The following is a 22965-nucleotide window of genomic DNA, read 5'->3' on the forward strand; positions in this document are numbered from 1 at the left end:
GTGGAGATGTTAAAGGTGTGTGGAGGTTTGGAGTGGGATGAGGAAAAGGTTTAGGGCTGGGCATGCATTTATAGTTGAGGATGGAGGTATACAAGGGTAGTTTGGGGATTTTATGTGAGCCACAAAATATTCATTTTTGCTTTATAACACAAATATTCAATGTCAGATATTGGAAATGAAAATTATGGGATTGATCGATCGGAGACAGTGAAAAAGGTCGTTGTTGATGTTGTAGGACCGAGATGAGTTACTGCATTATAGAGCCATCAAGGATAGATTGGGGATTTTATGTAAATTTCATAACTTGTTTAGACACACAAATATTCATTTTGGTCAACCTAGACTTATCACGATGATTCAATATCAAATATCAGAAACAGAAGTTATGGGATCGGACATAGTGAAAAAGTTGTCGTCGACGTCATAAGGTAGAGACGAGTTGTTGCATTTTGAAATCGACAACAACTCCAAAAGTCGAATTTAAATGAATCTTTCAGCCTTCATGATCTGTTAATGAGATCGGTCCACACCAACCCCAACCACCTGGATCCACAATAGTACAGTTGCTATTAAGGTTAAGCCACTTCACAAGAGGCTACAAAATCTTCAGATAAGTAATTTTAGGTGCCATAGGAAAAGCTTCAATGTCAAATGTCGGAAACGGACCAGTGAAAAAGGTCGTCGTCGACGTCGTAAAGAAAAGACGAATTGTTGCATTATGAAATCGGCGACAACTCCAAAAGTTGAATTTAAATGAATTTAATATGGGATTAGTCAGAGATCTCCCAATTCCCTCACACTATGTGGATATTGAAACATAGTCTACAATTTACTTTTATCTTTTGGTTTCATTTGATTTTCTAAAGTCCATATATATAGCGACAGAGTTTCCAAATAATTTTGGTGACCACTTTTCCTAGCCAATAATACATGACTCTACAAATGGCTAATCCAATAAATAACTAAAAATAAGATCAAAGTGAAACCTTTCTTATTAGATTTTATTCCTTAAAATGGGAAAATTGAAATGTATCATGGAAAATAATTACATAATGACTTTTATAGGGAAATAAATACTCAATTAATACAATATACAGTACAAGCATAAAATCATTCCAGCCCCAAAAATTATTATACATAACGTAAATACTCATTCTACTAAAATTGGATGAAAAGTCGTTTCTTACCAATAGAGATTTGCTCTTCCGTCAACCTCTCCATATTCTTATCATCCTATTTTAGGACAAATTGACCTAATCACAAATCGAAGTTAATTGTTTGTCATTGCATTATATATTATTGTATTGTCAAAATTAAGAGTCATTGGCCCCAAATGACAATTTATTATAGGGAAAGTGGTGTTACCACTCTATTTTAGATAGATGGAGCCATGGAGGGTCCAAACTATTCTTAAATGGCATTTATTAATGATAAGCCAAATGCCCCACCATTTTTATTTGCAATATGGTAGTGTGAGCTTTGATGTACATTAAAAATCTAAGTTACAAAATAATAGTATAAGAAATCGATTATCTCCACTTTTCATTACATATATAGTTTTTTTTTTTTTTTTCACATAAATCTAAAACTTCAGCTATACTTGAATTCATACGCTTTCATGACTAGCCCTAGCATATTTGGAAGTATAATTAATGTTTAAAATTCATATTTTGAACTATATATATATACAAACTTAATTATTTGATTCTTAATTACATTCTATCTAATTAAGACTTTATTAATGTTCATGTATCACAATTAATAGGTTACTTAAATAGTGTAATTCCTACAACTACGCATATCACATTGTCACGTATAAATAATTAGGCCACCGATAATTTGTTGACTTCGAGTACATATATATGTTTATACTCTCTCCCCATACGTCTCAAATAATTTTACCCAGTATTCCATTTTAGTCCGTCCCACATAATTTTATCCATTTTACTTTTACCATTTTTAGTAGTGGACCTTATATTCCACTGACTCATTTTTATTCACATTTTATTATAAAACCAATACTTTAAAAGTAGGACCCACATCCCACCAACTTTTTCAACTCACTTTCTATTACATTTCTTAAAACCCGTGTCAAGTCAAACTATGTAAAATTACGTGGGATGGAGGGATTAGATTTATTTTCTACCTTCAATTCTAGCCCAAGGCGTGGCCTTTTGAATAACAAACCAGATCTTTTGAATTTTATACACAAAATTAATTAATAATGATGATATTAGAATAGAACAATTAATTGCTGCCTAGCTTCGTTCAAATTCCGTTGATTTGATGATTTAATTTGGTCAGGAATCAATATTTTATCATTCCACAATCTCAATTTTCTATAAAGATGGAATAACACATTCCTTTCTTCGAAATCATCCTTATATATTTTAGATTTTATATGTAGTGACTTTTAATTTAATCTGAGCCAACGTTCAATATTGTTTAGACTGATATGATTTGCACTATCCTGTCTGTAAAACTGTACCAGTCTATATGATTAAGTTTTTAAAAGCAAAAAATAAATTATGTTCAGCCAAATTTAAGACTTATTGAAATATAAAAGGGTCATTGGTATACTTTTTAATTTTTTTGGTATACCTTACGTAGGAACTAGACCTTCCTTTTATTCTTCGGAATTAGCCCTTTTCCGTTATCATTCCTAATTCCTATTCTATCATCATTCATTTCCCATGTTGATTCCATTCTGACCTATTTTCATTTATTCGTACTAATCAAATTCTTAATTTTTGGTTAATTTGTTTTAATGTTATCGATACCATGCAAAGCAAAAATGTACGTGTACAGAAACACATTAATTTAATTACTTATTTCATTCAATCGCAATTTAAAACAGTCATTTTGCTAACCAAAAGCAAATTTGTTACTACGACTTTTTGACTTTTTCAGTGACTTGGCATGTGTACGAGCCAAATAATATCCTTAAAAAAAACAGTCATATTGTTGTAAGTCTCAGTAATCTTGTTTATATCTCTTGTTCATTTGCTTATTTGCCATGGGTGCCCCTATACCTTGCCGTTGTCGTTCTTATTTGTTTTAGATTGGGAGTGACAAAAACATGTTGCTCTACCTTTTAGTTTGAACATTTTTTCATACACAAATATTATCCTTAATTTGGGGCCAGATGATAAACTCCAAAATACCAACCTTTTAGTTTGGACATTTTATTTCATATACAAATATTATCCTTAATTTGCATGGGGCAAGATGATAGGTTCCAAAATACCAACTTATTTGGAACCTTTCATGTCTAAAAACAAAGTAACATGCATATCAATCAATGTAAATTGGACTTGCAACATGTGTAAATTGGTCATAATTTTTATCACATCCTCCATTCCTAACTAAATTAAAGGTCTACAATCTCCCAAATCAGAAAATATAAAACACGTGATCATTGATTGCCCCAACTCAATTTTAGAATATTGAATCCCCTAACTCCACCGTTACAAAATTTGATTTTTCATTTGTGGGGGTTAGCTATTTCATGTTCTTCCCAAATATTTGTGGTTAGGATTAAATTTGGTGGGTGGAACTTCTTAGGGTTGAAATTTTTTTCGTTTTATTTTTGTTCTAGTCGAATTTAAACTTAATGATTTTTGCTAATAGAAAGTACGTAGCATTATTTGATGTTATGAATAGAATGAACATAGTACTACTATCTTTTAAGGTAATGTGGTATGTATGAACACTCTAATCCAATAGATTTTTTTTATAATAAAATTGTTACATTCCAACCTTGATGTTAGATTTCTAAGTATTTTCTTTTTCTTTTTATTTTTTTTAAATTTTTTTTATCAAGGCATAGATAAATCAGTTAAACATATATTGCTTTCATGGAACATGTTTTCTCATGTCAACAATCGACCAAACATTCCATTGAATCTCAATGGCAAATAAGTCGGAGAAGGATTGTCAAAATTTCTCACGTGTATTGTTTTCAATTAATACTATAATTGTTTGTTTTTAACAATAAAAATGACATTTTATAATTTGATATACAAAGTAATACTATAAGCTTACCAAATAAAAATGACTAATTTCTTAAAATGGAAACACGAATATCTACTTATATCTCATTATTTTCTTTAACTGTACAAAATAATAGTAATACATAAAATTAAGAACAATTTTCCATGAGACAGAGATAATACAAAATTTAACTTGAGACTTTATATATCTCGTGCTAAAATAATTAATACTAGCCAAACAAAATTTTAGTCCAAGTTATAATTTAATACGACTACCAAAGAAGCCGATACACATATAATAACTTCTACAATTAGTATAAATTAGTAGTTACATATAATATTTCTTTGTAGCAAATGACAAGTAAAGTTTGAACCGCATGTAAATAAGGAGGTACACTACAACTCTGGCAACAATGATAGATTCATGAAACAAAATTTGTGTGGCCGGACTGAATGAAGAAGTCGCCGGTGGCAGTCGAAGGCAGAGGCAATGCGGTAGGTCGTTGGCAATAAACAATGAGTGAAGAATAAAAGTGAATCCTAATCTCAAAAGGTTAGGACTTAGGACAATGCTACCTTAGCATGAGATCAACCATATCTCTAAAAATTTGAATTTAATGAAATTTTCTGATCATCATTTGGCAAGTGGCAAAATTTTTCTTGTAAAAGCAAAATTTGAAATTAATACACGTAACGAATAAAAAAAGGTTATACCCAAAATTCAGATAAATCGAATGGGCCTAAGCCCAGCTTGAACTACTCACAGCAAACCCACATAATTCGGATCCGAAGGCCCAACCCGACTAAACTGAGTCGCGAGAATTTAAACCCAAATTCTGAGATGTATCTTGAATCGTCCGATCTCAACTTCATGATCTGACGGCTCAGCTACAGTTAACACAGTGTATTTAGAGAGAGAGAGTGTGAGTGAGCGCTTCTTCAAAAATTCAAATTATCAAACCAGATTCATCCCGCTCCACTTTCCGCTCTTCAATTCTCACACACCACACATAGTGGAGCAACCAATTGCGATCGATAGCAGATCTCAGACGCATACCTAAGTGCGGGAAGCTCAGATATGTCGTCTCGTCACGAGAAGGAGAAAGGCGTCAATGTTCAAGTTCTCCTCCGTTGCAGGTAGCGCGCATCAATTTGAAAATTAGGGCTTTTTTTCTTGCTGCATTTGTGTTTCATTTCGACATGATTTAATTCGCCATTTCTCAGACCGTTTAGCGACGATGAGTTGCGGAACAATGCGCCGCAGGTGGTTACGTGCAATGAGTACCAGAGAGAGGTCTCCGTTTCGCAGAATATCGCTGGAAAACATATCGATAGAACTTTTATGTTTGACAAGGTTAATTTTCATATTCTAATACGATTTCATTTTCCTAGTTTTCGTGAATGAGCATTGATTTGTATGGTGTATTGTTGTTGTAGTGATTTTTTCTTTATGATTCAATTGAAATAAAATATTGTAGAAGCATTTGGCTTTAGGTTTTGGGGCGAATCGAGTTGAGTTTAAAATGAGTGTTGTTGAAGAAATGAGTAGCTTTAGGGTTTTGGCACGCATTTCAAATTTACAAGAACTGTGTTTTAGTTAATTTTCATATGTAGGTGTTTGGGCCTAATTCCCAGCAGAAGGATCTATATGACCAAGCAGTTATCCCGATAGTAAATGAGGTTTTGGATGGTTTTAACTGTACAATCTTTGCCTATGGACAAACTGGAACTGGAAAAACATACACCATGGAGGGAGAATGCAAGAGGTCGAAGGTAAACTACATAATCCAGTTTCAATTACCTTTTTTGTTTTTGTTGGGTGGCTGAGTTTGTTTTGAAGCTTGATTTACTTTTATCTTGAAGAGTGGTCCAAATGGAGAATTGCCTCCAGGAGCAGGAGTCATACCCAGAGCAGTAAAGCAAATATTCGATACTCTAGAAGGTCAATGTGCAGAGTATAGCGTGAAAGTCACTTTCTTGGAGTTATACAATGAAGAAATAACCGATTTGCTGGCCCCTGATGAAATATCTAAAATTGCCTTGGAAGAAAAGCAGAAAAAACAATTGCCACTCATGGAAGATGGCAAAGGTGGTGTTCTTGTGAGAGGACTCGAAGAGGAGATCGTGACAAGTGCTTTTGAGATTTTCACGTTACTTGAAAGGGGATCTGCAAAGCGTCGAACTGCAGAAACCTTGTTGAATAAACAATCAAGGTTTTACATTCTGAACTGAATATGGTTTTACATATTCTGATGAAATAAATCAAAATTGATTCCCTTTCTTTTATTGTTTTTGGTTGCAGTCGGTCACATTCTCTATTTTCTGTAACAATTCATATAAAGGAAGCAACCCCTGAAGGCGAAGAACTAATAAAATGTGGCAAGTTGAATTTGGTTGATTTGGCAGGTTCCGAGAACATCTCACGTTCTGGTGCTAGGGAGGTAAGATCTCGCATCTTGCTGAAGTCTTTTAGTTATAATCTGTTAGACAATCTGTTGAAGTTTTAATATCATAGTGCTTAATTTATTTTCTCTAGTTATAACTTATAATTATCTCTTCATTTTTCTTATATATTATTCATCAATGTTTCTAGGGAAGGGCAAGAGAGGCTGGAGAAATAAACAAAAGTTTACTTACCTTAGGGCGTGTAATAAATGCTCTTGTCGAGCATGGCGGGCATATTCCTTACAGGTTGAATCTTCAATCATGAACTTGATTGTTTCAAACAAATTGCATTATTGCAGTTTGTTTATGAGTACAACTGAGTACTATGTTTTATGTCACTCAACAGGGACAGCAAGCTAACACGTCTTCTACGAGATTCATTGGGGGGAAGAACAAAGACATGTATCATTGCCACAGTATCACCAGCTGTACATTGTCTTGAGGAGACCCTCAGCACACTAGATTATGCCCATAGGGCTAAGAACATAAAGAATAAGCCTGAGGTCCGTTGTAACAGTTATCTTTTCATAGCTCCTCTTGACATACTAACTGAACTTACAGAGTTTTCTCATATTCATCACAGTTAACTTTGGGATAAAATACTGATCCTGAACATTATGATCTTGTTGATTGGTTTGCATTTCTGTGACAATATGTAATTTTGGATGGCTCATCCTAACACTGTGATATCTCTACTTATAGGTGAACCAAAAAATGATGAAGTCGACTCTTATCAAAGATCTCTATGGTGAAATAGAAAGACTGAAAACAGGTACTTCTTATTTTTCTCTAGTTAGCTATTCATTCATCTAAGCTTCTTTTAAAGTCATACTACTTTTTAGATTTTAATTCACTCCCACACACACAGAGGTATATGCTGCACGGGAGAAGAATGGTGTGTACATCCCTAAGGAGCGGTACTATCAAGAGGAGAGTGAGAGAAAGGTGCACATACTTCGAATAATTTTTCTTTTTTTTGTCCATTCAACTTTGGCCTTCTGGTTCACTGAATATTTTCACATATTATTCCATGGTGAGAGGCATATGTTGCTCAGAATAACCATATTTCCTTTTGAATTTTTTTTAACTAAAATTATGAATTAGCAAATGAATTAATATACATCATGTTATTTGTCATTGCATCATTATTGTTTTTGGTTTATTGTTTAGGCTATGGCTGATCAGATTGAACAAATGACAGTGACCATGGAAAACCATCAGAAGGTAACACACTTGATTCTTTTCAGGATCTAGCTAAAAGTGAAATCTTTAAAATCTAAAAGTTGATTATGTACACAGAAAACAGAGGAATTGCAAGGAAAATATGATGACCAGGTCCAACAATGCTGTGCTTTGAGCAACAAACTTGATGCAACCCAAGTAAGTTATATTTACAGGTTGCTGTTTTGTGTTATATGATTCCTGAGTCTTATGCCTAGATGTTTGCAGAAAGATTTAGACTCAACTACCAAGTTGTTATCAAACACTGAAGATGAGCTAAGGCTTTGCAAATATTCCCTAAAAGAGCGAGACTTTATCATCTCTGAACAGAAAAAAGCAGGTATTTGGTTATAACCTGCAGTTGGACTTTTCTTGTATGGTGCCCACTCCTTAGTGTCTAACAAGTCTTCTGATAATTTTACAGAGAATGCATTAGCTCATCAAGCATGTGTTTTGCGAGCTGATCTTGAGAAGTCTCAGAAGGATAATGCTTCACTCTTTCTCAAAATTGGTAAGCAGTTTTTTTTGTATCCTCTAGTTTCGAGATTTTAGTCCTACACAACTCAGAGCTTGCAATGGTTATTTCTTTCAGCCAGAGAGGACAAACTGAATGCTGATAACAGATCGACTGTGAATACATTCACATTTGATCTTACCCAGCAGCTTAATACCATTTCTAGCTCACTGGTTGCATCTGTATCCCGGCAAAGAGAGCACCTCCAGTGTGTTGAAAACCTCTGCAACTCTTTTCTACAGATACATGATAAGGTTTGCAAAAACTGTATTAGGTGGTTGCTACTCGCTAAAATTTTGCATCTTTCCTTGTAGTTTAAGTTAATGAGTGATCTGGAACATTAGTTCTGCTTGTCTGAAGCTAGCACGTCAGTATATGCAGTCATCTGACTGGATGTTTCTCGTAGGCTCATGTGGAACTAAAACAGAAAGTGAGTTCTTCAAGGGCTTTGTATGTATCTCATTTTGAGGCAGTACAAAATGTTGTCCATCTGCACAAAGCTGGTAGTAATGCTGCTCTGGAGGAACTTTCTGCTTTGGCTTCTTGTAATTCACAGTCTATTGAAGCAGTAAGCGAACACTTTCCTTTTACTGATTATTTTACCGGTGGTCATTGCTTTGTTAGGTAGAGTCTAATGCTTCTGAATTGTTCAGTTTTTAGCTGCTGAAGCTGTTGAAGTGAAATCAGTTTTCAATGATCTTCATGATATTTTATCTAGTCATCAAGGGGAAATGGCTCACTTGGCAAGGGAGCTTCGACAGGTTTTGGATATTCACTATGTAGAATCTTTTTGGGCCTCTTTCCAGTATTTTTTATCCTAAGTAGATACATTTTGTATATGCAGAGATTTATTGCAAGTACAGAACACCTAACAAGTACATCAGAATCTATTCATGGATGTGTTGATAAGATTTTGGAAGAATCTAAAAGCCTCAAATGTCATGCAACTCAAGTTGATGAAACTCAGATGAAGAGCATAGCAGAATTTCGGAATTCTTATGAGGTTTCCCTCTAGTTGACATTTTTTACTATGCTTCAATTTTACTCTCTTTTTACTCTAAGTCTCTAACACGTTTGATGTTTGCAGGAACAATCAAAGTCAGAAGCAGAGAAGCTCATTGCTGATATGACCTCTCTTGTTTCTAAATGCATGCTTCGTCAGAAAGAGATGGTTCTGATATTTTTTTCTTCAGTTCAGTTGTCTGTTTTTTATGTTTGCATTCTATTGATATGCAATCTTTTGTTTACAGGTGGAAGCAAAGCTGGATAGTCTTAAGGATAGTGCAATCGGAAATAAGATATTCTTGGATGGCCATGTTTCTACAATTGATGGAATTACAACAGATCTTAAAAGAAAGTGGCAGGATTCCTTTTCACATGCAGATAGTAGTTTTAAGGAAAATGCTGATTTCTCTGCAGCCAAGCATTGTCGTATGGAGTTGCTCATGCAGAAATGGTGAGAATATTGCTGCTATGAAATCATTGTTTTGTCTTATCCGTTTTTACTGATTTCTTGTCCTTTCTTACTCAGTGGAAGCAGTGCTGATACTGCTTTGAAGCGGTGGCATACAATGCAAGAATCTTTAAATGACATGGGAAAGCAAAATTCATTAGCCATTGATGCACATGTTAGGTTGGTTCATTTACTATAAAAGACTTGTTCGATTATTCCTCTGAAAGGAAAAAGGACAGACTAAATGCTACACTCACTGGCTAATCCAAATACCATCTTACTTTCTGGATCCTACAATTTGTATCCATTTGTGACGCCTGCTCCTTTTTAATAGCTATAAGATCAGTAGGTATCAAACACTCTGTGTTCATTCTCTGTCGATATATGATCTTAATGGATTTTAATGGATTCTGTTTGAAATTATTGTATGCATTAAGTGCTTTATTCTTGGTGGAATGCATCTTTTCAGGAATATGCATTATAGCAATGAACAGCATGATGCTGAAATTGGGTCTGCAAGAGAATTGGTTGAGGAGGACATCAAAAGAAATAGCGATGATATTATTCAGTGTTTTGATGGTCAGTTTTTCCTGATATTCCTACAGTAATTGAAAATTACAATGTTTAATCTTGTGTTATGGAATTCTTTGCTGTGCATTTGATGGAATGGTTTATACCTTAAAATGGGTATGCACTTCGGATTGACATTATATCTATTTTAATCCAGGCTTGTCAGAACAAGAGAAATCATCTGTTTCTGAAGTGTTGTCTACCTCTAAAGAGCACTCAGAAACGATTCAGAATCTTGTCAACGATCATTCCCAGCAGTCAGCCTGCATCGAGCAACATGCTATTGATACTTTTGGGCAGAAATATGCGGTATGTTCTTTTCTACTTCATTAGTATTCTTATCCTGTCAAACTGCTGTGTATAGAATTTCTGTCTCATTAGTTTGCAAGTTTCAGTTTCATCAGGTTATATCCTTCTTGAAAATCTCGTGTAGTTTAAGAAATGACACGAAACATATCACAGTTTAATTGCTTCATTTAGCTTGTGTTCATCATTAATATCAGTCAATCTGTTTAAGCCTACTCAAAAATGACATTCGGTTTTGCTTTCGTGATGCTAGGATTACGAGCCTACTGGCATGACACCTGTTCGAAGTGAGCCTGATATTCCGGGCAAGGAGACTATCGAGTCACTGCGAGCAGTGCCAATGGAGGCCCTTCAAGAGGAGTTCAGGGAAAACCATCCATTTGAATCTTTTCATGCAAAGCAAGTGAGGCCTCCGGTTGCTCCTCGTGAGCCGCTGTCGGAGATCAACTAGGAGCAGCCATGGCTTCACCTTTTTGGCATGATGACTCACTCACTAACTCTGGATTTGTACTTGTTCTTGTATACATCAATATGAATTGGGAAAAGTTGTTGGTCTTTGTTGTAGGGATTATCCAATACAAATGGATCCTTTCTTGGGATTTACTGAATATTGTAAACTTATCATTTTTCCATTAGCCACTCTTATTTAAGAAAGAGCGAAAATTTGTCAGATTGAAATCTTCTTTTGAAAGATAAAAAATGACTAAAATGATTGCAATTGTACTTATCATGTGTATAAAACACGGTCTGACTTTGGGTAATTTTTAAAATGATTAAAATAAATATTTTTTAATGTTAATTTTACTAAGTGTTTTTAACATAACTAAAACTTACCGTTTTATATACGAATGAGATTATTGACAGTTTTAAAAAATGAAACTATAATTTAATATTTTAATGTCAAATTATTATGAAATCATCTAAAATTTGACTAAACTACGAAAAGAATATGCATAAATGATAAATCTTCATATTGTTCAACATGAATATGTAGATTGTTCAATACTAATTTGTATCCATAGTTTTGTTTGTATATGTTCGAAATTAAATTTGTGATTAGTAGAATTTGATCAAATTTGGTGATATAATTAATTGCTTTTAAATCTTACCGTATCCAATTTTTCTTTAAATCTTAGTACTAGTATTTGTTAAATTTATATCGATTATTAATTAATAGTATTATTATTTTATTATGATTAGGGTTTTGCTTTTCCATTTCCCTATTTATTTGTCGTTCCCTTCACCAATTCTTCACAATTCATCCACCACTAGGTCAAGGCCGCCGCCGAGGTAATTCTGCAACTACGCTTGTTAGTTGTTATCGCTCAATCAGTTTAGCTATTTCTATTATATTCTGTTATGCCTTTTCTTTTCCAACACAGATCCATTTGATTTTATTTTTCCAAATTAGATACTCCTTTTGAGCATATCCGAAATTCTATTTCAGATCTTTGCCTGTGATGCTGACTATATATGTTTGACGAAATGCTTCAGAGGGTTGCGATTGGGTCCTTTTCCAGTTGGAAAGGACCTGATTTTGGATTTCCGGTTTCAGGCAGTTTTTTGAAGGGTTGGTGCGAGCCTGATTTGGTAAATCACCTTTACCACTCTTGTCAAAGGGTTTTTATTGGTTGGAAAGATCCTTGTGGCTGCAAATCTCATGGGGAAATTGTTGGAAGAGGAACTGTGTGAGTCTAATGAATATAATGTGTTGATTAATGGGTTATGCAAAGCTGTGTCTCGTGTAAAGATGCAGCTGCAAACCTAATGTTTATGCTATCAATCCATTCATCCTCAGTGCATTCACTGAATCTTGGAGGATAAGAATGTGATATCTTGAATGTTTATACTATTTAAGTTAGAGTTACTTTATTTTCGTATAACTCATTCAAGTCATTCAAGTTAGAGTTACTTTATTTTCGTAGATTCATCTTGGAGGATAAGAATGTGATATCTTGAATGTTTATACTATTTAAGTTAGAATGTTTATACTATTTAAGTTAGAGATACTTTATTTTCGTATAACTCATTCAAGTCATTCAAGTTAGAGTTACTTTATTTTCGTAGATCCTTTCATCTTTATGTTCTATTTGTATATCTTATTTATGTAAATCCTTTTGGAGAATATTCTTTTGATGATTTAATGAATAAGTTTTGTCTAATTTTGGAAATAATTTAATGATTATTTGTGTTCAGCTTCCCGAATAAAAGAAAATGCGGATTGAGAAAAAGTGAATCTCATCCTCTACTATCACCGCACACACTGATTTAATTATATTGAAAATTATAGTATACTGGTATATTTAGACTAATTAATTTGAAATTGTGGATTCACATTTATGAAGTATATATAATAGAATTAATTCTTATCTCAAAATGTTTACTCGAATTATACTGAACTCATAATTTTGTATCATCAGATACATTATTACATACGATTTCTAATTAAATACATTTATAATTTTAGATTAATATAAATTTTTTTTTATTTTATTTCAAAAATATTTCATAATTCAAGAGTATAAATAAAATGGACCGTTACTTAATCCCTACACCCTAAACGACCAAATCTAAAAATATCTATCTTAAACTTAATTAATTAATAATTTTTAATTATAGTAAGATTTGAAAATTCATTTGGACTTATTTATGGATTGATCAATCAATTCTAAACTTTACTGCGTTTTGTATCTCAAGATTCAAAAGTTATTGGAGTTTAATTATAATAGGATTGAATAATCATTAGGACACATTTTTGGAGTTAATTCCCAAATAATTTCGGTTGTGAATTGTAGTATAATAAGCAATGAATGTTTATAGTAGTAGATCAAGGAAATGCCAACTTGGGATTCTACTGTGAGTTTCAACAATATACAATTAGAAAGATTAATTTAATTAAATTAAATGAAGGTTAATACATCATAACAAAAACCATCCAAATCAAATTAAAGAAGAGTTAGAAACCAAATGTTGTTCAGCTGCTAAAATATTTTTTCTAGATTAAATAGGTTATCATTAAAAAAAGTTAAACTCATTAACGTTTCGCTTTATAATTTACGTTTCTATTAATTAATGCGATAAATTGAAGAGTTTTTAGATGCTGATTTTATGTGATAATATAACTGATATAATTAATTATATTAAGCGTTGCTCTTTAACTCTTTTAAAATGTCGATGTTTACACATACGTGGCTTTGTCTAATGCAATTCCAATTTAATAACATTTTCAAATAAGGAATATTAATTGTATTAGTACACGCATTTTGTTAGCTTTAACTATTAAATGCTCAAAAATATAGGAATTTACAAACATAAATAATTAAACAAATAAAAAAATCAAATAGCTTTTTTATTGAAATAAAATATATTAGTAGTTGATATTTTTTTTTGTTTTTACAATATCTATAATTATCTATTCTAAAAGTAAATAAATTAATACTAAAAACACACAAAATTAATTTTAAAATACTCAATAAATATAGCTTTGGAAACTTACATTGGGAGAAAAATAAAATACAACATACATACATGTAACACGTGACCTGCAATCTCACGGATTATTTTGCAAAATCAAATCTATACTAATCAAATCCTTAAATCTATACTAATTAAATCAATAAGAAGAGTAAGTAATTAGTGTGAAAACTAAATAAATCACAATTTCTTATTTAGTGGAGTATCAATTACCCACACTACTTAGTCAATCACAATATTTTTTTAATGTCAATTACCACATTTAATACCTTACTCATTATACTTTATAATAGTACATATAAAAGTTGGAAACTGATGACCTAGTTGCCAAAGCACCATCTCTAAGTCTTTTTTTCCAAACATTTCATCGTCATTTTGAGTTGTACTTTCAGGCGATCTCAACTCTAGTTTTTCTTGCTGAAATCATGGTAGATGATGCTAACACAATGACCATTTATTAGAGAAAGCTCGTGAATTTTTCTATCGATATTTTTAGTTACGAAAGTAGAATTGTTTGATGATGTATGATGATTTGATAAATGAGAATATTTATAGGGAGAAAAAAGTTAAGAGCATTATATAAAATTAATAGGGCCAATAAATGTTTGAGAAGAAGAAATGGAAATGGCTGAGAATTCAGGGAGTTTTTGTAACGGCTATATTTTAATGTCTAATTTAATCGTTCATTGTTACTCCATGTGATTTATTGAGTATTTAATAGCTGAGAATTCAGTTACAATGTCATGATTGAATTCAACGTTATAAACAAAATAAATAAAAAATTACATTCAAAATCCAAAGTTTATAAATATTTAATAGTTTGCCCAAAATTCACAAATGTTCACAATGATGGCCAAAATTCACCTTTTAAATATGTATAAATGAGGAGAATCTCATAGATAAATTATAATTGTATGGAAAATTACAATATATGATGAGAATCTCATGAATAAATTACAAGTACTCCATTGGATATTAAAAAAAATGCATTGTCTACTAGTATAACACATCTTTTAATAAAAGTTGGACAAAATGACCACAATTTATCACAGTAATTCCTTTCGTCCCAAACTAGATTTCATTTGATACATAATAAAGTTGATTGATGATAGAGTATATTGTTGTTTGTTGAATGGAAAAAGAAAATATAATTTTATAGTAATATTTGAGAAATATTTTCCAAAAAAATAGGAAAAATGTGGGTAAAGTATTTTTTTAATGGAAAAAGAAAATATAGTATTCTAATAGTATAATATTTTTAATAAAACAGACTAAATAGGAAAACGTGATATCTATATTTGCATAGAGAGAGTAGTATGGTGAGCTATGTTTAGATTTGTTGTAAATAATGTGTTATGGGTGAAGGAGCTTTGATCTATGCAAAACTAGATTTAGGAAATACATGATCGCATAACAAAATCATATATAGGACATTTTTAGGTCAATTCTTTCTCCTAACAAGGGATGACTTAAAATGATCTTAACACGACATCAAATCAGAATACCTAAAATTGCTTAGTAATGACCCTCCGTATTTTTGATTAATTATTGATCATTAGAATACTTAATCCTATAGCCAAGATTTGTGTTGCATTTCTGGATTTAAATAACAAGAATGTTTGCAAAACAAATTAAGATTTTCATGGTGCCCCACATATTAAAATTATATTAACGGCTTAATTCCTTAATTAATATCATAAGTACCAAATTTAATTTCACAGTTACTATCCATAAATTTTATCAAAATGTGAAGACAATAAAAATTTAGTTAAAATTGAGTAATGATTTAACAACTAACCCATGCTTGTTTTTATCAATATAATTATGATTATGTTTGCCCGTATCAAATGGAAAATGCTTGATTGGTCGTAATATTTCACTGTTCTGTTTAATAATTTTAATATCGAAAATCTTCTTTTCAAAAACTTAAATCGAATTTCGCATTCAATTAGTTTCCGACGACAGAATTTGTCATTCCCGCCACAATAAACAATGCTCAAATTCACGTTACAAATCCTCTTACCTTCAAATCATGGCCGCCGCCGATTCCTCTCCGTGCTCGAATCCGCAGCCCACTCACAAATTCAAGCTCCAGCATCTGAATTTTCAAAAAAATTCAACCTTTCCTCACTCCCTAAAAGCAAAAATATCTCCCAATTGAGAAAACTTCACTGCGAGCTGATTGTCAACGGTTTAATCTCAGAGCTTTCCACCGCTAACAAAATTCTTCACGCATACACACTCCACAAAGATTTGGAGAGTGCGTATGCATTGTTTTGTGATGTTAATGTGAAAAATTCTTACTTTTGGAGTGTTATGATTGGTGGGTTTGCCAGAGCTGGTGATTTTTTCAGCTGTTGCAGAGTTTTTAGGGATTATGTGAGGTCTGGTGATTTGCCTGATGATTACACTTTGCCTGTGGTTATAAAGATTTGTAGGAATTTTATGGATTTGGGAATGGGGAGATTGTTGCATTGTTTTGTCTACAAGTGTGGATTTTGTTGTTATACTTTTGTTGCTGCGGCGCTCGTGGATATGTATGCGAAGTGCAAGGTGATTGGGGATGCGGGGAGGGTGTTCGATGAAATGCCTGAGAGAGACCTTGTTAGTTGGACTGTGATGATTGGGGCTTATACTGAATGTGGGAATCCGGAGGAGGGGTTGGAGTTGTTTGATCGGATGCGAGAGGGTGGAATTGTGCCGGATAAGATTGTGATGGTTAATGTTGTCAATGCTTCTGCAAAGGTGGGGTCGATGCATAAGGCGGGGGTTGTGGATGATTACGTGAAGGTGATGGGGTTTTTGTTGGATGTGATTCTTGGTACTGCTTTGATTGCTATGTATGCGAAATGTGGGAGCTTGGAGTTGGCGAGGGAGAAGTTCGACGGGATGAGGGAGAGGAACGTTGTGTCGTGGAGCACGATGATTGCGGCGTATGGCTACCATGGGGAAGGCCGGGAAGCTCTTGATTTGTTTGGCATGATGTTGGGAAATGGAGTGTTGCCTAATAACATCACGTTCGTTTCCCTCTTGCACGCTTGTAGTCACTCTGGTTTGGTTGACGAGGGTCTAGAGATTTTCTCGCTAATGCAAGAGAAGTATGGAGTGAGGCCGGATGTGAAGCATTTCACTTGCGTTGTTGATCTATTTGGTCGTTCTGGAAAACTTGAACGAGCCTTAAGTTTGATTGAAGATATGAATATTGAAAAAGATGCGGGGCTCTGGGCTGCGTTGATTGGTGCTTGTAGGATACATGGTGATGTAGAACTGGCGGAGAAGGCTGCAATGTCCCTCCTCGAATTACAACCCCAGAATGCAGGGCATTATATACTACTTTCCAATATTTATGCCAAAGCTGGTCGATGGAAAGAAGTGGCCAAGGTTAGGGAACTAATGACTCGTCAAAGTATAAAGAAAATTCCGGGTTGGACTTGGATTGAAGTGGAAAACAAGATTCATAAGTTTGGCGTTGGAGACCATACACATGTTCAGTCGAGAGAGATATACGAGCAACTAAAGCAATTGCGTGAGAAACTGGAGCTGGCTGGCTATGTTCCAGATACGAATTTCGTGCTACATGACATTGATGATGAACTGAAGTTGGATATCTTGCATACACACAGCGAGAAGCTGGCAATTGCGTTTGGACTAATTGCCACACCTGAGGGAACTCCCATTAGAATTACGAAAAATCTTAGAGTTTGTGGTGACTGTCACACGTTCATCAAATTTGTGTCTCTGATCATGAAAAGGTTACTTGTTGTTCGTGATGCAAATCGCTTCCACCATTTCAAGGACGGAGCTTGTTCTTGCAGTGATTATTGGTGAATGTTTTGCTATTGTCTGGTATGCTAAAAGCTATCCTTTCCTTTATCCTTCGTGCTTTGTTTCTTCTCCTTTATGCAACTGTTTTGATATCTCGGAAGTATGAAACATGGCCATCTTTGCGTAGTTTGCTTTGAGGGTTACTCAGTTGATGGTTATTCCGAAATGAGTTATTCATAGTGTGATAATGTTTTCAATTTACATGTAGTAAGTACTTTCACTAAGTGATGTTTGATTTATTTGTAAGAATTAACCAATTATCTCCTCTACGTAAACTCAATAAAAACATAGTTTTGTTGAAAAAGGGTCCTACCGATGTTGGAGAGCATTCAACAGGAATTAAATTTTGGAGAACTTTCTGGACCAATTAAGAGCCTTTAACACTAAACAAGTTGCAAATTTGTGAAATGAACTAGATTATCCTAGAACTAACCCGTGTTCCTTATATATATGGCATTAGGTATGTGGTTGTAATGAGATAGTTGTGTTTGATATTGTGTACACCATTGATTGGTATCCCTAAAGGCACAATACTTCTACAATGTTGCATTGTTTAAGAAGGTTCATTTGTTAAGCATTCTCCTATCTATCTTTTGAACATAGACAATACAGAAAATTATACATAATACATGTCATATGTATTAAGTAGTCATGGTTCCAATGAAAATGATAGGCTTTGAAAGTTACATCCGCAATTCGAGAACTTGCGTATAAAGATAGCAGCAACATATGCGAAACTATGCTCACTTACTACTCTTAATGATACATTGTCTCATTAACTATTGGTTCATATGTTCTGGTTTATTCATGGTCCAACCTTTTAAATTGTCAATTTTGATGGATTGAGTGCCGTTGTTGAATGCAAATAAATGTGCTTCATCGCCTAATGCTAGCGCGGGATAAACCCTCGATGTAATGCAAGTCTTGCCTTGAACACCGAAACTCTCTACAACAGAATGATCAATCTGCAAATGATAATTATGATCAATGCATATTTCTTATTTTGGAATATAAAATCTTCATCAGAAGCTAAGATAAAAAACATACCAGACTTCTGAGAGAGAGTTTCTTTTGAGTCAGATCTACGTTTACAAATCCTGCAAATGATGGCTTGTATGCGCCTTCTTCGTTATTTAAAGAGGACCTGTAAGATTAATTCAAATGCGTCACATATTTATCAATCTATGCCTTTGTAATATATGTAAACTAACCTTGTTGCGTCAGAACACATAAGGACTATATGCTTGTCTAGGGCCTTAAAAACTCTGAAGAAAACCGGGGTGTATTCTTCAAGGTTTTTTGAAGCCAATGTTAATAACCCAAACGGCCCTAATCCACCTTGAACAGTTGAACCCTTTTGCTTGCAAAGTTTTTGCGCATCATATCTATCCCAACTAGGATCAAATGGTTCAGCTTTGTCCAAGCTATCAAAGGAGAAGGTCACTTCTATGTCGGCCTGTCATGTTTACATTCCATATCAATTCATATGTAGTAGGTATCTAACATGAAAGCAGTCATGTATACACGAACTTCCCATATAGTATAAAGCATCAAAGCAATAGTGGTTGCATTATTTGGAGAGAAAACAATACCTGTGCAACTGTTATTCCTTTGATTTCAACCATCTCACCCTTTACAAGCTTCTTGTTGTTCAATTCAACCATGTTTGCCCTTAGTGTTTCTATTTCTTTAATAGGCCACAATAGCAATTGCTTGCCGTTGGGATCAAGAGATATTGTACGCGGGATCAACTGCAATATGAACATCATGTGAGTGAAACTAGTATATTTATATGTATATATATTTAATTTAAGCTAATTTTTATCAACATTTATTACCTGGATTCCTGACCAGCCCTTGTTAACATCATCGTTAACCGAATCTGACTCGTTCGCCCAACCCCACACAATCCTTCTATTCGTAGAAGGGTCAAAGAAGGATTTGGAGGCATAGAAGTTGCCATAATCATACCTCAATCCATTCCGGTTATCAATCATGCCTTCATCAGGTATGTACCTATCAGTTATGGTGTAATATGTCCCTATTGTGTAGTACTCATATCTAGTATCGTCAAGGCTGATTTTCAACACATGCTTAACTCTTGGCCCCAAAACAGAAGTGTCGAGTCCATTGCTTCCAGTCTCTGAAACAGGAAAGAACTCGGGACATTCCCAATTCCCAGTCCCAGCCACAGCGTGCAACGGATGCTTGGCTTTAATCCAGTGCGTGAAATCCCGACTCTTGTATAAATGAGCGATCCCCATTTGCCTAACAACACCGCTTATGGTTATTCTCCAGAGACCGTCTCTCCCCAACCATGCTGTTGTTGGGTCACGGAACGCAGTCTTGTTGATCCACCTATCTGGGACGATCAAGGGGTTGTTGTTGGGCTTGATCCACTCAGTAAGTAATGGATCTGATAGGTTGGCCGGGATAGCATAGTTTTGGACTTGTGTGTTGTGCTCGTCTGTGATGCCTGTGTATAGGATGATGGGCTTACCACCAGGAAGAACCGTTGCTGAACCCGACCAGCACCCAAATTTATCAAACGGCCGTGATGGGTAGATTGCTGCGTCTAATTTTTTCCAGTTGATCAAGTCTTGTGAGACGGAATGAGCCCACACTATGTTTCCCCATACAGAACCGTTCGGATTGTACTGATAGAAGAGGTGATAGTATCCTTTGTAATACATCGGCCCTGTTCAAGACCAGACCGAGTTTTTTAGCCACATGTCACACAAAAACAACAGACCAAGAGACGTAGACGGAGAAGGAGAAAGAACTCACCATTCGGATCTGGTATTTGTGCACCGTTTAAATCGCCATCGAGGTACATGAAAAGAGGTAAATCCATTAGAATCACATACTACAGTGGGCCAAGAATTTAGAGTGTTGGGATTCATCAAATTTAAAGCAGATTACTTAATTATAGTGGAGTAAATTCACACAATCAATAGAGTAAGTTATGTGTGTGTTTTTTGAAGTTGATGTATATACAGTCTGAAAATAATGCATGATTCAGCCATAGACATAACTACTGTAATAAATTTCATTTGCATTATGTGCTTCTGAAATGGCCAGAAAGTATGATTCAAATTGTATAGGGACCACAGAAGAAATACTTGAAACATTTCATATAGTAGTAGTACTATAAATATAATACTTGCATGCATGCAAATTTACAGAATTTTCAGAACCTTAATCATACTTAACTTCAAAATTAGCTGGCATCTACTTGAGTTTGGTGGGACCCTCTGGTTGTGGAATACTCCCTCCGTCCCGGATAATTCGGGTCACTTTGACCGGGCACAGGTTTTAAGAATTGTAATGAAAAGTGGGTTGAAAAAGTTAGTGAAATGTGGGTCCTACCTTTATATATTAGTTTATAATAAAATGTGAGTAGGAATGAGTTAATGGAATATGTGGTCCATTACCAAAAATGGTAAAAGTGAAGTGGGACAAATTTTATGGGACGAACCGAAATAGAAAACTGGGACAAATTATCTGGGACGGAGGGAGTATATAGTTTTAGAGTGTGTTAATTTATAATGATATTGCAATACACTAATAAGTAATAACTGTGTTAGGAGCTACTACTTTGTTTAAAGGGCCTACTAATTGCGTTAATTTATGAGCAGTTAAAATATACAGCTAGAAAATAATTATCAGTCACGTGAAAAACTTTGTTTACCTAGCACAAAAAATAGTAAGTATAAGCCTGACAGTTGTCAATAAACAAAAAATACCAAGCACCTTCCGAGCACAATAGTGCTCTATTAGGCTCATCGTTAAGTTTTTCGAGTACTTTCAAAGTGCATCATATAGATTTTTTTAGCACTAGTCACCTTATATTTTGTACTAGTAGTTTAACCTTTTTCTTGCCCATGCCATCTTTTGTATAAATTCAGTCTCTTTTGAATTTGGTGCTTATAAAAATTGTTTATTGGTAGATGTCATATATACTATTATACTTGCACGCATGCACATAAATAAAAATGTGACAAGTTACAATAACTCATTGGACAGATTAATTAAGATATACTAATAGTTCTAGTCAATCAAAACTATCCAGACATTAATATGCGAAAATTCCAAGAAATTGAGTAAAATTGAAATGTTTGACTTCCACCAAACAAGACAAAAATTCCCAGCAAACACAAAATCAAATCACAGTGAAATAAATGTCAGTATATGCAACATATCGCATAACAAAATTGAAAATACTACACTACTTTTATTCAAACAAAAACACTAGATTTGTTGTATCCTCAGAAAAAATCTGATCCAATTATCGAATCTAGTCACGTTTTCACGTACAAAACACACATGCAAATGCAAGAAAATGAATCCATAAAAAAATAAAAAAATTACTAAGACAATTATGTATGTACTACATATTCCATTATTATAATCACATGAGAACAGTCATTTAAATCACGAAATCTGGTCAAATTTCTTAGCTCTTTAGTACTATAATTTGTCTCACTCATGTACAAAACGACATTTTTGGTGACGTTTAAAACGAGGGGGAGAAATTGGACGTACCATTCATCCAATTTTTAGCGGGTTGGAAATGGTAGCCGGTTCGGTAAAGAGGCTGCACATCAGTGGCAGCGAGGCACTGAAACTCGGGGTAGATTTTATGCAAAGAGTCGACGCCATGGTTGAGTAAAATCAGAGCTGAAAGAGAAAGATAGAGGCAGAGAGAGAGCTTCATGTTTACCAAAAAAAGGAATGAGTGAAGAGAGAGAGAGAAAGATAAGTAGTTGAGTGCGATTATGGAGGAAGAAGATGAGAATTTATAGGAAACAAACTGAGGAAAATAGCTGGTATATGATGAGAAAAGTCAATAGAGTTTTTTTCGTATTTTAAAAAAAAAAAATTAAGGATCGGATCACACTATTTTTAGTCAAAATAAAATAATGTTTTGTAGAATTTATATTTAGTTATTTAACCTTTTTGTATGTGAGATTATTGGATAGGATATTCAAGCTATTGCTAGTGAAAGAATTAGGAGAATATATGTATATGTGCAGGAATTATGACTATGATTGTAATTAAAAAGTTAAGTTATTAATTCTCGTAAATAAATAAGATAGGAGCAACATTTTGGATTTTAATAAAAGACAAAAGACATGACTTATAATAAAAGTAGAAATTTAGGG

The 22965-nt window shown here is 34.0% G+C and overlaps 3 protein-coding genes and 1 long non-coding RNA gene across 5 annotated transcripts; 3 read left to right on the top strand and 1 right to left on the bottom strand.

Moving 5' to 3' along the window:
• Positions 1 to 4950: 4950 nt before the first annotated feature.
• LOC125210996 (kinesin-like protein KIN-5C) lies at positions 4951 to 11171 on the top strand. Its single transcript, XM_048110666.1, has 23 exons — positions 4951 to 5129; positions 5217 to 5346; positions 5607 to 5765; positions 5856 to 6205; positions 6295 to 6433; positions 6586 to 6683; positions 6784 to 6940; positions 7140 to 7209; positions 7306 to 7382; positions 7608 to 7661; positions 7737 to 7817; positions 7887 to 7998; positions 8083 to 8169; positions 8251 to 8426; positions 8579 to 8740; positions 8826 to 8933; positions 9017 to 9175; positions 9260 to 9343; positions 9423 to 9628; positions 9704 to 9805; positions 10095 to 10204; positions 10353 to 10504; positions 10755 to 11171. The coding sequence occupies exons 1-23, from the start codon at positions 5071 to 5073 to the stop codon at positions 10950 to 10952; spliced, it is 3030 nt and encodes a 1009-aa protein (XP_047966623.1). The 5' UTR covers positions 4951 to 5070; the 3' UTR covers positions 10953 to 11171.
• A 531-nt stretch (positions 11172 to 11702) lies between these two features.
• LOC125215689 lies at positions 11703 to 12663 on the top strand. The gene is made up of 2 exons (XR_007175295.1): positions 11703 to 11791; positions 11949 to 12663. It is a non-coding gene; the product is annotated as an uncharacterized LOC125215689 (long non-coding RNA).
• A 3257-nt stretch (positions 12664 to 15920) lies between these two features.
• Positions 15921 to 20354, top strand: LOC125215273 (pentatricopeptide repeat-containing protein At4g21065-like). 2 transcript variants are annotated; one of them, XM_048116645.1, is made up of 5 exons: positions 15921 to 17821; positions 19497 to 19569; positions 19655 to 19808; positions 19917 to 20022; positions 20099 to 20354. In XM_048116645.1, exon 1 carries the CDS (start codon positions 15968 to 15970, stop codon positions 17801 to 17803), a length of 1836 nt encoding a protein of 611 aa, XP_047972602.1. In that variant the 5' UTR covers positions 15921 to 15967; the 3' UTR covers positions 17804 to 17821; positions 19497 to 19569; positions 19655 to 19808; positions 19917 to 20022; positions 20099 to 20354. The 2 variants fall into 2 exon arrangements, with proteins under 2 accessions (XP_047972602.1, XP_047972601.1); XM_048116644.1 differs by having other exon boundaries at positions 19917 to 20354.
• On the bottom strand, positions 18438 to 22576 carry LOC125215274 (beta-fructofuranosidase, insoluble isoenzyme 1-like). The gene is made up of 7 exons (XM_048116646.1): positions 22346 to 22576; positions 20588 to 20596; positions 19639 to 20498; positions 19393 to 19551; positions 19012 to 19256; positions 18848 to 18944; positions 18438 to 18765 (listed from the first exon to the last, which is right to left on the bottom strand). The coding sequence occupies exons 1-7, from the start codon at positions 22515 to 22517 to the stop codon at positions 18580 to 18582; spliced, it is 1728 nt and encodes a 575-aa protein (XP_047972603.1). The 5' UTR covers positions 22518 to 22576; the 3' UTR covers positions 18438 to 18579.
• Positions 22577 to 22965: the final 389 nt, after the last annotated feature.

Source organism: Salvia hispanica, chromosome 3, assembly GCF_023119035.1.
Source record: "Salvia hispanica cultivar TCC Black 2014 chromosome 3, UniMelb_Shisp_WGS_1.0, whole genome shotgun sequence".
Classification (NCBI taxonomy): Eukaryota; Viridiplantae; Streptophyta; class Magnoliopsida; order Lamiales; family Lamiaceae; genus Salvia; species Salvia hispanica.

What these genes read in the sequence shown, in the direction of transcription:
- LOC125210996 (XM_048110666.1), top strand. Translation starts at nt 5,071, where the DNA reads ATGTCGTCTCGTCACGAGAAGGAGAAAGGCGTCAATGTTCAAGTTCTC. An exon ending in TTGTTGAATAAACAATCAAG is followed by an intron (nt 6,206 to 6,294) that starts GTTTTACATTCT and finishes TTTTGGTTGCAG; the next exon opens with TCGGTCACATTCTCTATTTT. An exon ending in TTCTACAGATACATGATAAG is followed by an intron (nt 8,427 to 8,578) that starts GTTTGCAAAAAC and finishes TGTTTCTCGTAG; the next exon opens with GCTCATGTGGAACTAAAACA.
- LOC125215273 (XM_048116644.1), top strand. Translation starts at nt 15,968, where the DNA reads ATGCTCAAATTCACGTTACAAATCCTCTTACCTTCAAATCATGGCCGC.
- LOC125215274 (XM_048116646.1), bottom strand. Translation starts at nt 22,517, where the DNA reads ATGAAGCTCTCTCTCTGCCTCTATCTTTCTCTTTCAGCTCTGATTTTA. An exon ending in AGGGCTGGTCAGGAATCCAG is followed by an intron (nt 19,552 to 19,638) that starts GTAATAAATGTT and finishes TTCATATTGCAG; the next exon opens with TTGATCCCGCGTACAATATC. An exon ending in ATGTGTTCTGACGCAACAAG is followed by an intron (nt 18,945 to 19,011) that starts GTTAGTTTACAT and finishes TTAATCTTACAG; the next exon opens with GTCCTCTTTAAATAACGAAG.